Source organism: Diplotaxodon limnothrissa, linkage group LG17 (assembly GCF_057381915.1).
Source record: "Diplotaxodon limnothrissa isolate DT_005_m linkage group LG17, D_limnothrissa_male_GT1.1, whole genome shotgun sequence".
Classification (NCBI taxonomy): Eukaryota; Metazoa; Chordata; class Actinopteri; order Cichliformes; family Cichlidae; genus Diplotaxodon; species Diplotaxodon limnothrissa.
Window position 1 is genome coordinate 29,866,696 of NC_140612.1, and position 21,439 is coordinate 29,888,134.

General features: G+C 39.3%; 3 protein-coding genes across 5 annotated transcripts; all 3 read right to left on the bottom strand.

Moving 5' to 3' along the window:
• Positions 1-2,685: 2,685 nt before the first annotated feature.
• Positions 2,686-4,403, bottom strand: LOC146615217 (protein mono-ADP-ribosyltransferase PARP11-like). 2 transcript variants are annotated; one of them, XM_085376511.1, is made up of 8 exons: positions 4,311-4,403; positions 4,113-4,223; positions 3,910-4,018; positions 3,756-3,825; positions 3,571-3,634; positions 3,312-3,445; positions 3,082-3,233; positions 2,686-2,984 (listed from the first exon to the last, which is right to left on the bottom strand). In XM_085376511.1, the coding sequence occupies exons 1-8, from the start codon at positions 4,401-4,403 to the stop codon at positions 2,686-2,688; spliced, it is 1,032 nt and encodes a 343-aa protein (XP_085232637.1). The 2 variants fall into 2 exon arrangements, with proteins under 2 accessions (XP_085232637.1, XP_085232638.1); XM_085376512.1 differs by lacking the exon at positions 4,113-4,223.
• Positions 4,404-11,683: 7,280 nt separating this feature from the next.
• LOC146615218 (protein mono-ADP-ribosyltransferase PARP11-like) lies at positions 11,684-13,211 on the bottom strand. Its single transcript, XM_085376520.1, has 7 exons — positions 13,116-13,211; positions 12,912-13,026; positions 12,758-12,827; positions 12,569-12,632; positions 12,310-12,443; positions 12,080-12,231; positions 11,684-11,982 (listed from the first exon to the last, which is right to left on the bottom strand). The coding sequence occupies exons 1-7, from the start codon at positions 13,209-13,211 to the stop codon at positions 11,684-11,686; spliced, it is 930 nt and encodes a 309-aa protein (XP_085232646.1).
• A 1,853-nt stretch (positions 13,212-15,064) lies between these two features.
• Positions 15,065-20,341, bottom strand: LOC146615219 (protein mono-ADP-ribosyltransferase PARP11-like). Of its 2 annotated transcripts, none has more exons than XM_085375883.1 (8): positions 20,201-20,341; positions 19,821-19,945; positions 19,151-19,271; positions 18,892-18,967; positions 18,497-18,569; positions 18,075-18,202; positions 16,004-16,155; positions 15,065-15,919 (listed from the first exon to the last, which is right to left on the bottom strand). In XM_085375883.1, the coding sequence occupies exons 1-8, from the start codon at positions 20,244-20,246 to the stop codon at positions 15,603-15,605; spliced, it is 1,038 nt and encodes a 345-aa protein (XP_085232009.1). In that variant the 5' UTR covers positions 20,247-20,341; the 3' UTR covers positions 15,065-15,602. The 2 variants fall into 2 exon arrangements, with proteins under 2 accessions (XP_085232009.1, XP_085232008.1); XM_085375882.1 differs by having other exon boundaries at positions 18,485-18,569.
• Between the last annotated feature and the right edge of the window lie 1,098 nt (positions 20,342-21,439).

Consider the following 21,439-nt stretch of genomic DNA (forward strand, 5'->3'; position numbering starts at 1 on the left):
TAAACGGTTCGACCATCTCCACTTCACCTGCAGCAAACATATGGGAGTAGGGGGAAGGCACATGGGCAGTTCCTTATATCGTGTATCAGCAAACTGAATTTCATCAGCATTTCTTAAAAACATGTGCATTAATGTCAACAAGTTGTACTTTCCTGCCATAAATCATTAAAACGCTAACACATTTTTTGTTCAGTATAACTGTAATTTGACATCTTAATCAAAAAATGAAATAATAATAAAAATATTGTTTACTGTTATTAAATAGTTAATTAATTTTTTTTAAGATTTAGCATTAAAAAATAACATTTTGATTAAAGATCTTGCACATACTGATGGATTACTATTACAGAAACCTATTTAAAAAAGATTTAAGAAAAACTTTATTGAAGACTTAAGAGAATATAAAACACTTGTTCTGCATAAAATGTGATCCCTGTGTTTGATGTACAGTATAATATCTCTTTCTAGTAACCTCTTTTGTGTGGCTATTAGAAACTCGCAGATATGTCAGATCTTTAAAGGGGCACAAGTCAGAAATGTTGGAAACCAAAGGTCTGAATTACATCAAAAAATCCTAACTAACTAACTAGCAGCCCAATTTTGCAAATAAATGCAGTGGAACGGGAGGATAAAGTTGCATAAAATGAAAAGTTAAGTACCTTAAAACTGTAAATCTAAATCTGGTAATTCAGTTAATGTTCTTTCCACTTATAATAGTAAAAATAAATTGCCAAGACAAACTGATACATCTAATGCAGACCAACTGATGCTGACCTGTGCCAAGAATGAATGAAAACTGTATCAACAGCAACCTCTCCTGACAGTTTCGGTAAACTACAGCCAATCATTTTAAGCACGTGTTAAACAAAGCATCAGACGGTGGGGGCATGGCCGTTTATATTTTATTTCATTGAGACTTCTTGTTGGTATGGGGGAGTATTTGCTTTGGGTGTGAATGGGAAATGCCTGTTGTGACATATATGGTTATAAAAATATAACCATACACGTGAAACAGGTTTTCAAGTGAAGTTTCTGTTTTGTGGTGAAACAGAATCTTCTATAATGAACACGCGTTTCGTAGCCTTAACTGTACCAATTTAGAAATATTATAGCACATGTAATGGTGAGTTCTTTCACATAAGGAAGATTTTGTGCTTAATGCTGTTTTATTGCTGGGGCAGATGGGCACAGATGTTCTCTCTGATATTTATTGATTGTGCAGGTTTGGTTCTCAACATGCACAGCTGGCAAAATCTCACAAAATGAATATCTGTGTGTAGGTTACTGTGTTTATAGCATGAAAATATTTAAAATCTCAATAGTTGATTAACTTTTCCGATGTCGTAAAATAAAAAAGCTCCTAGAATGAGACATTTTTTTGTATAATTACATGACAGTACATTTAGAAAAAGACTGAACAGTATGGTTTGTTTGGAGTTGTTTCTGAACAAGCCACAAGACCTCTGCAACAATGTCCTTTGAACAGATGAGACCGAAATGGAGTTGTTTAGCAATATTGCACAGCAATATTTGTTGAAAACACCCATCCATCCATCCACTTCAGCTTATCCAAGGGGGGCTGGAGTCTATCCCAACAACATGAGGGTGAGATTGGTGAAAACATATCAATACAAAAACCTCATATTAACTGTTAAGCACGGAGGGGGAGGGGTGATGATTTGGGCTTATTTTGTAGCTACAGTATATCAGTATATGGGAGCCTTGCAGTCAGCCTTTGGTATGCAGTCTGTATACCAAAGTGTACTAGAGTGAAATCTGAGGCCATCTGTCTGCCAACTAAAGCCTGGCCAAAATTGGGTAAGTGCAATACTACAATCCCAAGCCAAGCCAAATCTACAACAGACTGGCTAAAAAAAGCAGTGGTCTAGTCAAAGACCAGAACTCAACGTGAATGAAATACTGTGTCGTGACCATAAGAGAGCTGAACATAAATAACTGCTCACAAACCTCAAAAAGTGAAGGAACTCTGTAAAGAAGAGTAGATCAAAATCTCTTCACAATTTCAATTTCTTATGTGAAAGACTGACGGAATCAAATATAAAATTATTATTTCAGGTTATTGCTGATAAAGGTGCTTCTAAAGTAACTGAATCATACGTTGTTTTTCCACATCCTTCACAGAGCCCCATGAAAGCTTTTTGTCCACATATATGTAAAAAAGATGAACAACAATAAGCTACATGAGCTTAGAATTTGATTTCTTTAACCTCGCATGTTATTTTAAAATGCGTGTGAATGTTATGTCCAGCACAAATACAAACATAAACATTAGAACAGGAATAAACACACATGTAGACTTTGATTTGGTTCTGCTGGCATATTTATTTATTTATGAAGCTATATTATTACTAAATTAAATAGAAATAAATTAGATGGGAATCTACATTACATGACCACAAGTATTATATTCAACTATTCTAATACTAAGCAGTAGCACCTGGTAAGTAAACTCATTTTTATTGGTACTTCTGATCCAAAGTAATGAAATGTAACGATAACTTTGCTGACAGATTATCTTGCTGAAAACGACCTAGTTTACTGGAAACTTTTCTAAAAATGTTTAAAATGTAGTAAAAATGCTGCAAAAACTTCATCGAAGCCATCAGGAGTTGTGCTTGAAATGTACCGTTTGAGGTAGCCATGTTGATCTTGCACATGTTGCGCTCAGCTGTACTGAATCAAATACTCCGGATATATTTGATTTGGATCAAAAATGACAAAAATATTAGGATGAGAGACATCATCAACACAGCTGTCATGCAAGTTTTCAGGACTCCCATGATCGGGTTTTTGGAAATGAGATTGTCCAGCAACTGGTTTTCCAGTCATCACCCGAGCCAAAAATATAATTTTAGTTTCTCCAGAGTGTACAGGTTGTGTTTTCCCGCCATAAACTGGCAGTGGTTTCGAGCTGCTCTTACTGTATACGTCGGCTAATGCTGCATGTTTGGCAAAATAAATTCCTACGTAAAAAAGAAACTTAGATCAGCTGGGAAGAAAAAAGACAGAAGAAATGGTAAAGAGTTAGAAATTCAGATTTGCACAAAACAATGAACTTACCTTTGCCAAATACGTGGGCATGTTGTCCAGCTAACCGTACATCAAAGTTATACTTGCAAATATAATCCACATTTTTGATATCAGTCCCATGAAAGAGTCGTCTCTCTTGAATTTCTTTGATGCCTTGAATCCTCATCAGCTGTTTCTTTTTCCTTTGATGCAAATAGAAAAATAATGGTAATAAAGAAAAGAAATTATTAACAAAAAACATAGTGTAAAACTTAGCTTACCTGCAATATAATTCCCAAAGATCCAAATTCTGTATCCTGTTGATTGACAGAATGGTTTTGCCCAACAGCCCAACGGTCTTTACATATTCTTCCACTTTCCGATACTCGGGGGAGTGTTCACTCAGAGGGATTAACTTTAAAAAGTATCAGAAATCAGTTATTGCTGAAATATCTGTGGTTTTAATCTATGCTTCTAACTGTATTGTATATTTGTGCTCTAGCTGTATGGATTTTGGACATTAAGTAACATTTTTGTCACCTGGTATGGCGATTCGGGATCAAACGATTCCCAGAAAACAGGAGCAAGGCTGAAACAGGAACACCTGCGGGAGGAGAGTTAAGTTTCCATTGTGCTGAAACTTTCACTTTCATTTTGATAGAAACTATACTGACGCTAACTTGTAAACCTCACTGCTGTTACTTTTGAGAATATAAAAATTGTACCTTTTTTCTGTGTTGCAGCTCCTCCTGATTCTTTTTTGCCTCGTTGTGGTGAGGTCTGTCAGTAGCATTTCTACACAGAAACACATGTATTAATCTGAGCCAAGTTCTTAATGTGTGAATGAAGACTGTGAGGATGAAAATGCACAAAAATTACCAGAGAAATCAATCCTGTAACTGAAAGATGATGTGTTCAAAATATCCTTGGAGTTTTTCAGGTAAAACGTGTCAACATCCTCACTGCTAAAGGTGAGATTGTGGTCATCCTACAGAAAAGGGACAAGAAAGTAGAAAAGTAAGCTTTACTTTACTTGACATTACATAACCAGGTAGTGTGGTCTAAAGAAATACACAAGTTACCTCAAACTGGTGCCAATGTCCACAGTCGGCCAGGTAATACCACCAGCAAGGGGTGTCAGATGTATCCATATCCTCTTCTGTATTTTCCCCCATTTTTTGTTGTTGTTGTTTCTTGTTGTCAGAAATGTAACTGATTATATCACAGAAAAAGCTGAAAAATTAACCACATAGTGTGATCTAAAGAAATAAACAAGTTACCTCAAACTGGCTGCACTGTCCACAGTCAGCCAGGTAATACCAGCACCCAGGAGTGTCAGATGTATCCATATCCTCTTCTGTATTTTCCAACATTTTTTTTTGTTGTTGTTTTTTGTTGTCAGAAATTCAACTGATTATATCAAGAAAAAGCTGAAAAAGTAACCTGCTTCCTCTCTATGACTAAACTACTGGTGTTTCTGACTCCTCATGAGTCAAACCTCATTCAAATTCAAATTCAAATTCAAATTCAAATTTGTCACGTACACAGTCATACACAGTACGATATGTAGTGAAATGCTTGGACAACTGCTCGTGACCTAAAGAAAACAAAAAAGGAAAAGGCTATGAATAAGATAGGAAATAAATATGAAAAATTAAAAAGGGTAAATTTAACTAGGAAGGAATAAAATATAAATTAAGGTTAAAAATGAAATAACTGTACAACACAAATTAGAATGAAGGGTAAATTTAACTGGGAAGAATAAGATAAAATATATAAATTAAAGTTGAAAATAAAATAACTGTACAACAAAATACACAATATAGAACTATATAAGAATGTATGAAGAAATCTAAATATAAATAAATATATACACAATAACAGCAGCTGTACAAGTATTAACCGGAAATGAAGAATATAGTGACCAGTGTTGTGCAAAACCAAAGTCCAGAAAGTCCAGTGTGTGTGTAAGAACTATATGTGTGGGTCAGTACTGTGTGGTGGTGTGATTGAGAGACCGTATCGCCTGCGGGAAGAAGCTCCTCCTCAGTCTCTCTGTGTTGGTCTTCAGGGAGCGGAATCGCTTTCCTGACCTCAGCAGAGAGAACAGTCTGTTGTTGGGATGGCTGAGGTCCTTCACGATCTTCCTGGCCTTGGTCCAGCACCGCCTGCTGTAGATTGAGTGCAGGTCAGGGAGCTCGGAGCGGATGGTGCGCTCAGCTGACCGCACAACCCTCTCTAGAGCTCGTCTGTCCTGCATGGTGCTGTTCCCGAACCAGGTTAAGATGTTTCCCGCCAGGATGCTCTCTATGGTGCACGAGTAAAAGTTCCTGAGCACCTTGGAGGGCAGTTGGAAGTCTCTCAAGCGTCTGAGGTGGTAGAGACGCTGTCGGGCCTTTTTCACCACAGTGTTGATGTGACAGGACCATGACAGGTCCTGCGTGATGTGAACTCCGAGGTATTTGAAGCTGTCCACTCTCTCCACTGGGCACTCGTTGATGACGGGGGTCTGGTAGTTCCTCTCCTGCTTAGTGCTGAAGTCCACTATCAGCTCCTTTGTCTTACTGACGTTTAGAAGGAGGTTGTTCCTCTGGCACCAGTTCTCCAGATTCCTAATCTCCTTCAGGTAGGCCGTCTCGTTGTTATCAGAGATCAGGCCCACCACGACGGTGTCGTCAGCAAACTTGATGATGGTGGTGGAGCTGGTAGTGGCCACACAGTCATATGTGTACAAAGAGTACAGCAGGGGGCTCAGAACACACCCCTGGGGGGCTCCAGTGCTGAGAGTGGTGGAGGCTGAGACATGTCCGCCCATCCTTACTGCCTGTGGTCTGCCAGTTAGGAAGTTGGAGATCCACTGACACATAGATGAGCTGAGTCCCAGATGCTCCAGCTTGGTGGTGAGTGTGGAGGGAATTATGGTGTTAAATGCAGAGCTGTAGTCTATGAAGAGCATTTTAACATAATTCCCCCTTCTAGTGTCCAAGTGAGTGAGTGATGTGTGGAGGAGATGAGAGATGGCATCGTCTGTGGAACGATTTGGACGGTAAGCGAACTGTAGTGGGTCCAGTGTGTCTGGTAGTGAAGAAATGATGAAGTCTCTGACCAGGCGTTCAAAGCACTTCATCACTACTGAGGTGAGGGCTACAGGGCGATAGTCATTGAGAGAAGCAGGGTGGGGTTTCTTCGGGACAGGAACAATGATGGACTCTTTGAAGCATGTGGGGATCACCGACTGAGATAAAGAGATGTTGAATATCTCAGTGAACACAGGAGCTAGCTGGTATGCGCAGTCTCTGAGGATACGACCTGGGATGCCGTCTGGTCCTGCTGCTTTCCTGGTGTTCACTCTCTTGAAGGCTCTCCTTACTTCATGCTCGGAGATGACGAGCACGTTTCCGGTGCTGGCAGTATCTTCCTGTCTGCAGCCGTTAGCGCCGCTAACACTAGCATTGTTGGAGACCTTAGCTGCAGCCTCGAAGCGAGCATAGAAAGTGTTCAGCTCGTCTGCCAGAGTCACGGCCGCGTTCGTCATACCAGTTGTTGGTGCTTTATAGTCCGTTATTGTCCTTAGTCCCCGCCACAGGCTCCTAGAGTCACTCTGTTGGAGTTGTGACTCTAGTTTCCTCCCGTAGCGCTGCTTCGCCTCTTTCACCGCCCTCCGCACGTTATATGACGCGGCTTTGTACGGGTCCATGTCCCCCGTCATGAGTCCCGTGTTGTAGGCAGCGGTGCGGGATCTCAGAGCGTCGCGGATGGTTTTATCCACCCACGGCTTCTGGTTGGGAAACGTTGTGATAGTCTTTGTCTCCACGGTATCATCCGCTAGTTTCCCGATGAATCCCACAACCGCTTCCGTAAACACGTTGACGTCATCGTCGGAGCTGTTTCTGAACATGCCCCAGTCTGCGTCATCGAGTGCGTCCTGTAACGCGGCCACCGATTGATCCGTCCAGCGCGCGACCTTCCTCTGAACCGGAACTTCCTGTTTCAGCCTTTGTTTGTATTTTGGCATGAGGAAGATGGCGGCGTGATCAGATTTGCCAAACGGGGGGCGGGATTGTGCCTTGTAGCCGTCCTTGACCGTAGTGTAGCAGTGGTCCAGTGTCCTTTCACCCCTGGTGGGGCAGGTGATGTGTTGATAAAAGTTCGGCGCTGCGCGTTTGAGGGTGGCGCTATTAAAGTCCCCCGTCACAATAAGCGCAGCGTCCCGGTGTTGTGTCTGGTGCTGTGTGAGTGCCTCATGCAGCTCGCATAAGGCGGTGACCGTGTCCGCTTGTGGTGGAATATAAACGGCACTTACAATGACCGATGTAAATTCCCGAGGTAGATAAAAAGGACGACACATGATGGACAGTAGTTCCAGATTTGGTGTGCAGGAGCGTGTGAGAGGAACAACGTTCGCACTGTTGCACCAGTTGTTGTTCACCATTAAACACATGCCGCCTCCCCTTGACTTCCCCGAGTCCCGTGTCCTGTCCATGCGGTGAACCGAGAAGAACTCGGCCGGCTGGATGGCGTGGTCCGGCACCGCTGGGTTCAGCCATGTCTCGGTGAAGCAGAGGAGATTGCAGTCCCGAATGTCTCTCTGGAACTTTATCCTGGCCCTGAGGTCGTCAAGCTTGTTCTCCAGTGACTGGACGTTGGCGAGCAGGATGCTAGGCAGAGGTGTGCGGTGTGCACGAGCTCTCAGCCTGTTCCTGACGCCGGCTCGCTTCCCTCTAGGCCGCCGCCGCTTCCCTTTGTTCTCCCTCGAGATCTCACTCGGCCAGCTCGGATCCGGAGTTAAAAACTTCGAATTGTGAGTACATTGTATACCAATAGAAACAAGAGTGTCACTGTCATACCTAATGTACCCAATGGTGATGATTTTGCCGATTTAGAAACGCTGAAAACTAACTTAAAAAGCAAAGACAAAGAAAAAGTGGTCGGAGCAGTCGTGACGGCAGCCGACCTCACCGGCGCCATCTTATATCATAGACACACCTTCTACATAGCCCTAGAAGGCAAAGTAGATCATGTGACATTACATGCACAGTATAATTTGTTTTCAGTCTTCTAACCTGAAAGATGGTCTACAATAATTATTTTATGTGTTTAAATTGAAAAATTTATTAATTATGACATGCAAATTACAGACAAGTATAGCTTAACACACGCATAGCTGTAAGATGTTTCCCCCCATACATTTAATATAAATAAACTCAAAGCACCACAAGTGCACCACCTTGTGGCATCACCTGCAGGTCGAAAACACATACAAACATGGTCATACAATTAATTGAACAAATGCACACAGAAAAATAATTTTACATTACAGTACAACAAGTGTGCTGAGCACATTTTTTTTTAATTACACAAAGTGCAAAAATAAACCTGCGTTATTCAGGTTTTAACATCAAACCCAGATGACTTGGAAATTAAATTCAATGTTGAACTGTTACAATTTTAAAAATTAACTTCATTGGAGGCAACACAGTGATGCAGTGCTATCACCTCACAGCAATAGGGTTTATCCTGCCTGTGCCTTTGGGGCAAGGATGCGGCGGGAAGGCCTGGCTCACAGTCTCTGCTCTAATTCATTCCAAAGGTGTTCTACCAGGCTGAGGTCAGGACTCAGTGCAGGCCAGTCACATTCTTCTACACCACACTCTCTCATCTATGTTTTTATGGACCTTTCTTTGTGCACTGGTGCACAGCCATGTTGGAACAGGAAGGGACCATCCCCTAACTGTTCACACGAAGTTGGGAGCATGTCATTGTTCAAAATGTCTTGGTATGCTGAAGCATTAAGAGGCTGTGATGTTCTTCTTTATAGTGGACAGAAATTATTTTTTGGAGTGGTACAAATAATTTGTGTGGCATCTTATTGAATTCAGAAGAGCTGATTGTTCTGCAAATAGTTTGAAATGGTTATTTAAAAAAGGGATCACAAAGTAGGAACTCCAGCATCACTTGAGGGAAGATGAACAACTTTAATAATTGACCAATGCGTTTTGGCTTGTGGCCTTCATCAGGGTCATGATGAAAAAACCTTTTCTACTTGGAATTTATGTTTTTTGTCTGATTTTAGATCAATTTTGTTAATACAGTATGTCAAAATGAAAGCATAACTGTAAATTCAAACACGTGAGGTTGTGCTGAAAACAATGATACCAAACAAGGCAAAGTAAATAGATTTTAACGGTGAAATGTAGAGGAAACATCAAAAGTAGTGAAAAATGGCCAATTATACACTGGACCCCAGAGGGTTAATTTTTTTTTAAAAGTAACACAATAGTTACTTTTCAAGTAATTAATTACTTTTAGAATATTGTAACTCAGTTACTTTTTTTTTTTTTTTTTTTTATTAATATTTTTGGATGGACAGAAACATTAATAAATAAATATACAACTGCAATAATCATACTGTCAGTTCTCTGTCCATTTCTAAACAAACAAACAAACTAAGACAAGCAAACAAACAACACACTAACAAAAAAAAAAAAAAAAAAAAAATTACATAAGTAAATAAATAAATAAAATAAATAAAACCCAGGAGAAACAAAATAATACACCGCCTCCTGGAAAACATCAGCAAAAACAAAAACGAATAAGGGTAAAACCCCCTGGTGCAAAAAAAAAAAAAAAAAAAAAAAAAAAAAAGACAACAACCAAAATACCAATGACACATGAAATATCCCTCTAAGAGACCATTTATCATAATGTCTAAGAGACATTGTCAATGTACCGCAAAAAGGGACCCCAGACCTGCTCAAAAATATCTTCTCTTCCCTTCATTCTATACATAACCCGTTCATATGATGCCATCCTAGACATTTGTTCGGTCCATTCCTTGAAAGAACAGGGGCTGGATGACTTCCAATGCCTAAGAATTACCCTGCAACCAGTTATAAAAGCCAGACGCATCCACAATCTCTGTTTTTTTGAGAGAATGTTATCGTCAGGTAGTAGGCCCAGGACGCATATAGCTGGAGATTTAGAAAGATTAAGTTTAAAAATATCATTCACCAAGTTGATGATCCCATCCCACAAATAATCATTTTTCCGACATGTATACAACATATGAACTAGAGTCCCGACTTCCTGCTGACATTTCCAACAAATGTCCTTATCTGCGAGCTTCAACCTGACTAATTTACTGGGTGTCCAATAGTTTCTATGAAGCAACTTGTACTGGATAAGTTGAGACTGTGTTTCAGGTGAGCAAACATACCATGATGAGATCAGCATCTTCCAACTGTCCTCTGAGATCTGGATACCCAGATCTTTCTCCCAACACCGCCTCAGTCCTTTGTAACTCAGTTACTAACTCAGTTATGTTTAAGTAACTAGTAACTATAATTAATTACTTTTTCAAAGTAACTTGCCCAACACTGATGACAGTACATTTAGAAAAAGACTGAACAGTATGGCTTGTTTGGAGTTTTTTTTTGAACAATCCACAAAACCTCTCTAACAAAGTCCTTTGAACAGATTAGACCGAAATGGAGTTGTTTAGCAATATTGCACAGCAATATTTGTTGAAAACACCAATCCATCCATCCACTTCAGCTGGAGTCTATCCCAACAACATGAGGGTGAGATTGGTGAAAACATATCAGTACAAACACCTCATACTAACTGGAGGGGGAGGGGTGATGGGCTTATTTTGTAAATACAGTGTATGGGAGCCTTGCAATTCCCATTCAATCCTCTGTATACCAAAGTGTACTAGAGTGAAATCTGAGGCCATCTGTCTGCCAACTAAAGCCTGGCCAAAATTGGGTAAGTGCAATACTACAATCCCAAGCCAAGCCAAATCTACAACAGACTGGCTAAAAAAGAGAAAAGAATAAAGGTTTTTCAGTGGTCTAGTCAAAGACCAGAACTCAACGTGAATGAAATACTGTGTCGTGACCTTAAGAGAGCTGAACATAAATAACTGCTCACAAACCTCAAAAAGTGAAGGAACTCTGTAAAGAAGAGTAGATCAAAATCTCTTCACAATTTCAATTTCTTATGTGAAAGACTGACGGAATCAAACATAAAATTATTATTTCAGGTTATTGCTGATAAAGGTGCTTCTAAAGTAACTGAATCAAACGTTGTTTTTCCACATCCTTCACAGAGCCCCATGAAAGCTTTTTGTCCACATATATGTAAAACAGATGAACAACAATAAGCTACATGAGCTTAGAATTTGGTTTCTTTAACCTCGCATGTTATTTTAAAATGCGTGTGAATGTTATGTCCAGCACAAATACAAACATAAACATTAGAACAGGAATAAACACACATGTAGACTTTGATTTGGTTCTGCTGGCATATTTATTTATTTATGAAGCTATATTATTACTAAATTAAATAGAAATAAATTAGATGGGAATCTACATTACATGACCACAAGTATTATATTCAACTATTCTAATACTAAGCAGTAGCACCTGGTAAGTAAACTCATTTTTATTGGTACTTCTGATCCAAAGTAATGAAATGTAGCGATAACTTTGCTGACAGATTATCTTGCTGAAAACGACCTAGTTTACTGGAAATTTTTCTAAAAATGTTTAAAATGTAGTAAAAATGCTGTAAAAACTTCATCGAAGCCATCAGGAGTTGTGCTTGAAATGTACCGTTTGAGGTAGCCATGTTGATCTTGCACATGTTGCGCTCAGCTGTACTGAATCAAATAGTCCGGATATATTTGATTTGGATCAAAAATGACAAAAATATTTGGATGAGAGACATCATCAACACAGCTGTCATGCAAGTTTTCAGGACTCCCATGATCGGGTTTTTGGAAATGAGATTGTCCAGCAACTGGTTTTCCAGTCATCACCCGAGCCAAAAATATAATTTTAGTTTCTCCAGAGTGTACAGGTTGTGTTTTCCCGCCATAAACTGGCAGTGGTTTCGAGCTGCTCTTACTGTATACGGCGGCTAATGCTGCATGTTTGGCAAAATAAATTCCTACGTAAAAAAGAAACTTAGATCAGCTGGGAAGAAAAAAGACAGAAGAAATGGTAAAGAGTTAGAAATTCAGATTTGCACAAAACAATGAACTTACCTTTGCCAAATACGTGGGCATGTTGTCCAGCTAACCGTACATCAAAGTTATACTTGCAAATGTAATCCACATTTTTGATATCAGTCCCATGAAAGAGTCGTCTCTCTTGAATTTCTTTGATGCCTTGAATCCTCATCAGCTGTTTCTTTTTCCTTTGATGCAAATATAAAAATAATGGTAATAAAGAAAAGAAATTATTAACAAAAAACATAGTGTAAAACTTAACTTACCTGCAATATAATTCCCAAAGATCCAAATTCTGTATCCTGTTGATTGACAGAATGGTTCGGTCCAACAGCCCATCGGTCTTTACATAATGTTTCACTGTCCAATACTCGGGGGAGTGCTCACTCAGAGGGATTAACTTTAAAAAGTATCCGAAATCAGTTATTACTGAAATATCTGCGGTTTTAATCTATGCTTCTAACTGTATTGTATATTTGTGCTCTAGCTGTATGGATTTTGGACATTAAGCAACATTTTTGTCACCTGGTATGGCGATTCGGGATCAAACGATTCCCAGAAAACAGGAGCAAGGCTGAAACAGGAACACCTGCGGGAGGAGAGTTAAGTTTCCATTGTGCTGAAACTTTCACTTTCATTTTGATAGAAACTATACTGACACTAACTTGTAAACCTCACTGCTGTTACAATTGAGAATGTACATTTCTTGTTTACCTTTTTTCTGTGTTGTAGCTTCTCCTGATTCTTTTTTGCCTCCCTGCGGTGAGGTCTGTCAGTAGCATCGCTGCACAAAAACACATGTATTAATCTGAGCTAAGTTCTTAATGTGTGAATGAAGACTGTGAGCATGAAAATGCACAAAAATTACCAGAGAAATCAATCTGGCCCCTGTAACTGAAAGATGATGTGTTTAAAACAGCCTTGGAGTTTTTCAGGTAAAAATTTTCAACAGCCTCACTGCTAAAGGGGAGATCGGGGTCATCCTACAGAAAAGGGACAAGAAACTAGAAACATAAGCTTTACTTGACAGTATGGAACCAGATAATGTGATCTAAAGAAATACACAAATTACCTCAAACTGGTGCCACTGTCCACAGTCAGCAAGGTAATACCAGCACCAAGGGGTGTCAGCTGTATCCATATATTCCACTAATGTATTTTCCAACATCTTTTGTTGCTGTTTCTTGTTGTCAGAAATGTAACTGATTATATCACAGAAAAAGCTGAAAAATTAACCTGCTTCCTCTCTATGACTTAACTACTGGTGTTTCTGACTCCTCATGATTCAAATCTCATTCATAGACACACCTTCTACATAGCCCTAGAAGGCAAAGTAGATCATGTGACATTACATGCACAATATAATTTGTTTTCAGTCTTCTAACCTGAAAGATGGTCTACAATAATTATTTTATGTGTTTAAATTGAAAAATTTATTAATTGTGACATGCAAATTACAGACAAGTATAGCTTAACACACGCATAGCTGTAAGATGTTCCCCCCCATACATTTAATATAAATAAACTCAAAGTACCACAAGTGCACCACCTTGTGGCATCACCTTGTGCAGGTCGAAAACACATACAAACATGGTCATACAATTAATTGAACAAATGCACACAAAAAAATAATTTTACATTACAGTACAACAAGTGTGCTGAGCACATTTTTTTGTTTTGTTTTTAAAATTATACAAAGTGCAAAAATAAACCTGCGTTACTCAGGTTTTAACATCAAACCCAGATGACTTGGAAATTAAATTCAATGTTGAATTGTTACAATTTTAAAAATCAACTTCATTGGAGGCAACACGGTGATGCAGTGCTATCACCTCACAGCAATAGGGTTTATCCTGCCTGGGGCGTCCCTGTGCCTTTGTGGCAAGGAAGTAGCGGGAAGGCCTGGCTCACAGTCTCTGCTCTAATTCATTCCAAAGGTGTTCTATCAGGCTGAGGTCAGGACTCAGTGCAGGCCAGTCACATTCTTCTACACCACACTCCCTCATTCATGTCTTTATGGACCTTTCTTTGTGCACAGCCATGTTGGAACAGGAAGGGGCCATCCCCAAACTGTTCACACGAAGTTGAGAGCATGACATTGTTCAAAATGTCTTGGCTTGGTATGCTGAAGCATTATGAGTTCCTTTCACTGGAACTAAGGGGGCGAACCAACTCCTGAAAAACAACCCCACAGCATCATTCCTCCTCAAACAAACTTTACACTTGGCACAGTGAGGTCAGACAAGTACCGTTCTCCTGGCAACCACCGCAGCAGCTCGGCCATGGAAATCCATTCCATGAAGCTCTCTATGCTGAGTTTCTGAGCCAATCTGAAGGCCATGAAGTTTGGAGGTCTGTGGTGATCAACTCTGCAGAAAGTTGACAACCTCTGCGGCACTATGCCCCTCAGCATCAGCTAAATCTGCTGTGGGATTTTATGTGGCCTAAGACTTTGTGGCTAAGTTGCTGATGTTACCAGTTGCTGTTACCAATAACAGTTGACTATGGAATATTTGGTAATGAGAAAATTTCATGACTGGATTTGTTGCAAATGTGGCATCCTATCACAGTACCACACTGGAATTCACTGATCTCCTGAGATTGACCCATTCTTTCACAAATGTTTGTAGAAGCAGTCTGCACGCCTAGGTGCTGGATTTTACAAACCTGTGGCCATGAAAGTGATTGGAACACCTTAATTCAATATCTGCACTGCTGGGTGAATACTTTTGGCAATGTATTATATATCTTAGGCTAATTTGTGATCCTAGTTTGGCCATACATGTGGATGTGAGTATGAATGATTGATTGCTTCTCTGTTATGAATGTGACAGACCCAAAATAATTTAGAAAACGGATGGACAGACGAACTTGGTTGAAAACCCCAATGAAATTCAGCGGTCAGAAAAGATGCACAGAAACGAATTGCTCAGGGACGACATCACACATTTTACATGTTTATGTCAATATGACACAATTACAAAACCTTTCATGGAAAGTGCAAGATAAAAAAATGCAGAGGTAGGAGCGTTTTTATGACAAAAACATGAACAAAAATCCATGCTTATATAATACATGGTACTACTAGACACAGATTTTCAGAACATGGTGCAAAATGAGTGAGCAGAGCATGTTCTTGGATTTATAAAGAAGCATATGTATGGCACTGTGGAAGTAGAGGGAGTGATGGAGCCGGTGGTCGGATATTGCCTATGATCTACAGGCTGCAAGCACCACTCTTATTTTATCTAAGCAAATGTGCACACATATTCAGTAAGCAAGCATAGACTCAGGATTAAAGATAAAAACAGCACAAAGACTGTCTTCGGTTAGCATCTTTTGAAGTCATGGAAACGTTCTAACTTCTGGGTCCAATTATGTATGCTGTACAGTATACAATTTGACACAAAGTCCTTACTGTCTTACCAACTTCTTCAAAGGCACTTAGATGACCCATGCTCCATTCAGTCATGGAAATCAATTATCCTGTCATCTAATTTCATATCCTAGCTTTTCCAGCCTTTATTAAAAAAAAAAGTTGGCATCATTTTCTTAGGCATCAGTAGAACTCAATCAGATACTCTGGATAAATCTGATTACTGTCAAAAATGACATAGATCTTTGGATTGGCCATATCATCCACACAACTGTCATAGAAGTTGGTGAAACTGGCATCCTTAGAGGGTGGTCTGCAGTACATTGGATGACCAACTGTGTATTCTCCAACAAGCACTCTGGCCAGGAACATGGTCTTATAAGGCGGCTCACTCGCAAATATCGGTGGTGCGAGTCCATGTCTCTGTAAGGTCGTGTTGTGTTTCCCTGTGGTGTGACAGAATTTACTGGAATATTTGGCATCGCGGGCAAAGTAGCTCCCTGCAGGAAAGACAAGAGCACAATGTTAAAACTGGACAAAAGGAGAGTAGCAAAGTCTTTCATGATACAACATAAAAGATCTACCTTTGCCATAGACATCGCCATGGCTTCCTGTGAGCCGCCAGTCAAAGTTAAATGTACATATAGCTTGTATATTGCTGTGTCCCGTGCCATGAAACAGCATTCGTTCCTCAATATCCAGTGTTCGCTTGACTTTTCGCAACTGTGTTTTCTTCCTTAGAGGAGCACCAAGGAATGACAACATAAAACAAATAATGACTTTGATACTGCATGACTGTACAAAGTTTGATCAGTGAAAAGTTCAGCAACTTTTCCCATAAAGAGCAAAAATCATACCCAATTTAAATTTTGCCCCATCTATGCAATTCAGGATTTTCACCTTGTGCACCTCTATATCACTTCCAGTACTGCTGCTATTTTTAGATCATTTCCTGGAAGGCCTGCTTGGACCACTTGTACACAGTGCAGAAAGCAAACTTCAACTAAATTCAAACGCATTAAACAGTTTGGAAATGGCTGTGGGCTGTCAGCTGTGAAGATGAATACCTTGCGCCAATGCCCCTAGTCTCTAGCACTTGTGGCTCAGGTGGTAGAGCGCATTGTCTACAGACTTGGAAGGCCAGTTGGTTTATCCTTGACTCCTACAGTTTGCATGCTGAATTATCTTCGGACAAGACACCAAACCCCGAGTTGACCCTGATACATCAGTCGCAGAGTGAATGTGAGAAAGGGCTTAGGTATAGATAAAAGAAGTGTATGAATGTATGTGTGAATGGGTGAACGACACTTGTAAAGTACTATTTTAAGCAGAAAGGTGCAATATAAGTACCATTAAAACAATAACAATATGAGAACAATAATAGAAACTGACCTATGTGGTTAGGAAAAGATCATCAGAATTATTTGATTTTTCTGGAGCTATTAAAGACTGGGCACGTTGAGGAACTGGAGAGAGAGTGAAGCAATGAAAATATGCAACTAAATTTGGGAATGTATACAGTATAGACTATCCTGTACTTTTTTTTGTATTTTATTTTATATTGTTTTTAATTTCCTTTAGTATTATTAATATTATTATTTTTTTAATTATTTTTTTATTTGTTTTTTGAATGTCTTGTGTTCTTAGTGCTTTCTTACTGCCATATGTTTAAGGTGTTTAAAGTGTTGGATGTTTATGAATACAAAATTCAACACATATATGTTTACAATAAGAACAATAATAATAACAACAGTATAGTAATTTATTGTGTGTTGACAGGTTAGGATGTGCTAGCAAGTGAAAAAGACTGAAAACAGCTTTTGTTTCTGACCCAGTCACCTTGCATTATATTCACCTTGTGGATTCCCCACGAGGTGAATATAATGCAATGCAGGTAAGTTTAATCTAACAATTTATAAGAAATATGTACAAACGTGGGCTTTGAAGTGGATAAGGTTCCAGTTCCGCTGAATGGTTATTATCAAAAAAAAAAAAAAAAGTCCTCTGCCTTTTCAGGAGGCCGGAATGAGCAGCCAGCTCAGAAACCTCCCAATCACAAAGCGTTTTCAGAGGTATATGTATAAAACAACGCCTTTTAGTGAATTAATTTGTTCAACCGCGTCCCACGGGGTCAAACTGGCATTACATTTCTGGGGCATTTTTGAGAAAAAATTTGGCACAAACACCCTGAACTGTAGCGGTTGCCAACATGCCACTGCACGCCCACACAGCCAGCACTGTAAAAGCAGGAGTTTTACTTCCTTTGCCCTATTCAAAAGACTTTGTTTTCCTTTATAAAATGAAAATTAAATTACATTCAAGTTGAAGAGATGCCTTTTTGACACAGTGCAGGTGATCCAGTGTGAATTACAGATGCATACTGGCAATTTCCATGAAATGATCTAGAAACAAGTGCACATTGTGCACAGGAGACGAGCTTGAAGAAGACATCGGCTGAAAGGGGTGGATTCATGGAATTCGGTTCAATTCTTTAATTTATGCTAAGAAAAAAGCCAGCATCTTTATTGGAAGTTTGGGAAAACTAGAATTTACAATTTTCCCAGTGTCACTAATGGAGTGCAATTTAAGTGTAATTAAGGCAGTATATACAAGGAAATATTTTTCCTCACAAAAATGTAGAAAATAATATTCTACCTGCAGAAGAACTCCCATAAATCCAGGTTCTGGATCCTCTGGATGGATTTAATTGGATGATCCATTGTTCTTTCATACAGTCTGGCTACTTCTTTAAATTCATATGTGTCTCTGCCAAGCTGGATGAGCTGCAAAGGCAAGAAACACTCACACAGCTCTACCCTTTTCTGCAGTGTGTTTCATATTCCTCTTTTTCTCTCTCATTTGCAAATGTTTGACCTCAGACTGAACAAAGTTGGGAACTTCTGGACTGACAAAACACCGCATACAATCACATGCACACCTGTCTAAAAGTTTTGACCAGTCTGCCACTATTTTTACATCAGAAATCAAAAGAACATAAAGGTATCGTCTCAATACTAAAAATGTGTGAACGAAGCTAAGTGGAACAATAAGATGTGTTTCCGTACTTCTGTACTCACTTGATAGGGCTCATCTGTGTTTATTCTTTCCCAGTGACAGGGAACAGGCAAGGCGAGATTATCACAAATAAACCTGGGAGGATCAGCAAAGGAGAAGAGTCAGTAAACCAATCACTGCATCAGAATGAGAATGGATGTGTTTGCTTTATGCTCACACAAAAATAATTCAACGCTTGCAAAAAAAAAGAAAAACGAAAAAAAGGAGGGAAAAAGGCAATTGTTCTCTTTTCTTTTGTTACTTTCATTTCCAGGATTTTAAGGACAGGAGATGCTTGACCCCTAAACTTCCATTTAATACATGGTCTTCTTTAACATAACTTTTCCATGATAGCAAGTAAATAAAACCAAATTATAAAAAGGCTCTCTGGATGTACACTCAAACCATCAAATCTTACCTAAATCCAGTTGCAGAGTGGAGGGAGCGTTTGATCGGCCGTTGCTTTCCTGTTGTTACATTTATCTGTCGCATGACTGTTTGGGGATTTAATGACAATTAGGTGTTCATGTGCAATTTCTTTAACAAAATAAACAACAGAAAAACTAACTTATCCTCAATAGAACTGATGCGACGGGATTTCCTTTGAAAAAGCTTTAACACTCTCAGCCTGGATAAAGTACCTTTAGAATTACTTTAATTAACTCATGAGTTTTCACCTGAGAAGTCCAGTCTGTATGTGTACTTGGCTGTGTAAAACTCCATCACACCACGCTGGTTCCTGTTGTAGCACTGCTCAATCTGAGCGCTGGTCACAGAGCAGGCTGCACTGGGATCAATCTGACAGGAAAATAAAAGGGGGGGAGGGTTAACCAGCCAATCAGTTAATTAACAGTTAGTTAAGAGAGTTGATTCTTTATTTAGGTCAAAGGCTTAAAATTTATCTGAAAAAACATCAATTCTTTGGTTTGACTTAAAGCTTGTCTTGTAAATCGATACATATATATTTGGAGGTTTGAGCTACTGGTGGGATAAATAAGACCGCTGAGTGTAACTCGCTGTCAGAAACTGATAAACCAGAAAAACACATTTTAAATCTGTTCATGGATTTTTGATGCATCATTGTTAAATTCCTTTTAATTGCAGTTTAACACATAACCTAAGTAGTGGCACATGATGGCCATTTTTCTGCTTCCCTACAATCAACCCAAGGCAATGTTTTTTGTTTTTTTTTCTATAAATGTATTGATGATGAGCTAAAAGGGGGAATAAAAACCTGCAGAGTCTGGCAAAATACGACCAAAGGAGGGGCGATATGCTGGGCATACAGAGTAAAGCCAGTTACAAAGTCTGCTATTGTGTATAAAGTTGTGGTATCATGTGAACTACCTCAAACATATGCCACACTCCACACTCAGCCAAGTAGAACCAGCACCAGTTGGGCTCTGAGGTGTCCATCTCCTCAATCTCAGTGGACTCCTCCTCTGACGATCTGATGGCTAACATAGCTAAATCTGAAATTAATAAGTGAAAACACGCCAACACACTTAGGCAAATAGCAACTAAAATACAAGAAAGTATGGGGGAGGGCCTAAGGTGGTGTTTTGGTCGTCAGACAGTCCTGACGTTGAGGACTTGTTTTCAGCAAAGGTCGTGAGAGCATTACATCCTGTAAACAATTTCATACAATACAGGAAACTGCCATGTTGAACTAAGCTATCATTAGCGGATGCCGCACCCGACTCATCTCGACTCTACTGGTGTCTTACCAGTTTTCAGCCTGCCTCTGTCCTTATCGGAAAACAAAGCCTTCATACATGATCAACAAAGCCTCAGAAAAATCACAGGTTCCGTCTAAGCTTGGGGGACTAACGCCAAAAACCATTTTCGTTATCCTAGGCGTTGTTTACTTTTATTTCCCCGTTCGTCATACACTCCACGTCAAAGCGTCGACGTCATGTAACTCCTCCCTCTTTGAAATCAGGACTGTTTCCCGGAGTTTGTCCTGACAGGCGCACTACCGGTGCAATGTTATACGGCTCAGGTGTTTTAAAGTTACGCACGCGGTTAAAAAAGTTAATAAAATAAAATAAGAGGACTGTATGGAAACTTACTTACTGAAGTCATTACTCCCCCTCCCCTAAAAAAATAATAATCGCTGTAATAATCTAAAAATCGGGGGTAATAATTAGCTCAACCTGTCATTTTTGACTTATTTGTTTTTCAGTGCAGTCAATAAAACAAATACATTAGATATTATGTAAGCTAAATAATGACGGCAAAGTTATTTTTTTGGTACCTGATTGTCTCGTACTACACTACAAAACCAATTTATAATTAATACTTTACTATTAATACAAACATTAGCACCGTTGTTATCATTTCGGACTGCGGTGCTTGTTCGCTTAGCTCATGTAACCTATTAAAACGCTGATATGTATTTTGTGTATTACACATCACTGTGTAGATGGCACAGATTACAAAAAAACCCCCAAAACAAAAACCTGTTCATAAAAACCAGAGGAATGAATAATACATACATATATTTCTTATTTTTCTTCTACTCAAGCTGCATATTCATAGGAGAAAAAAGTCCGGCATTATTAACGTCACTGTTTGATTAGCAGTTATGTACAGACGATAACACAGACAACATAACAACAACGTATATACGTACACGCAACGTACAGACCAGCTACTACACACATATATATATATATGTGTGAATTTGCATGTTATAAAATTATTTCCTAAAAGCTGTGTCGATGTTGATAATCATATGGTACCCTAGGCAGTTTATATAGTGGGTAGCATCCAGATTAATTAAGGCGTCTAGAAGTTTGGGTCCAAACACACATAGCTTACATACGCTACTATCATTATTCTACGATAATATACAATCGTGCATAATTTTATTCCATCTGATGACAATAAGTGCAATTTCTGCAATTACTTGTGCATAACACACGCACTGAGATGGCTGTTGTGTGCATGTGTGTGACATTACG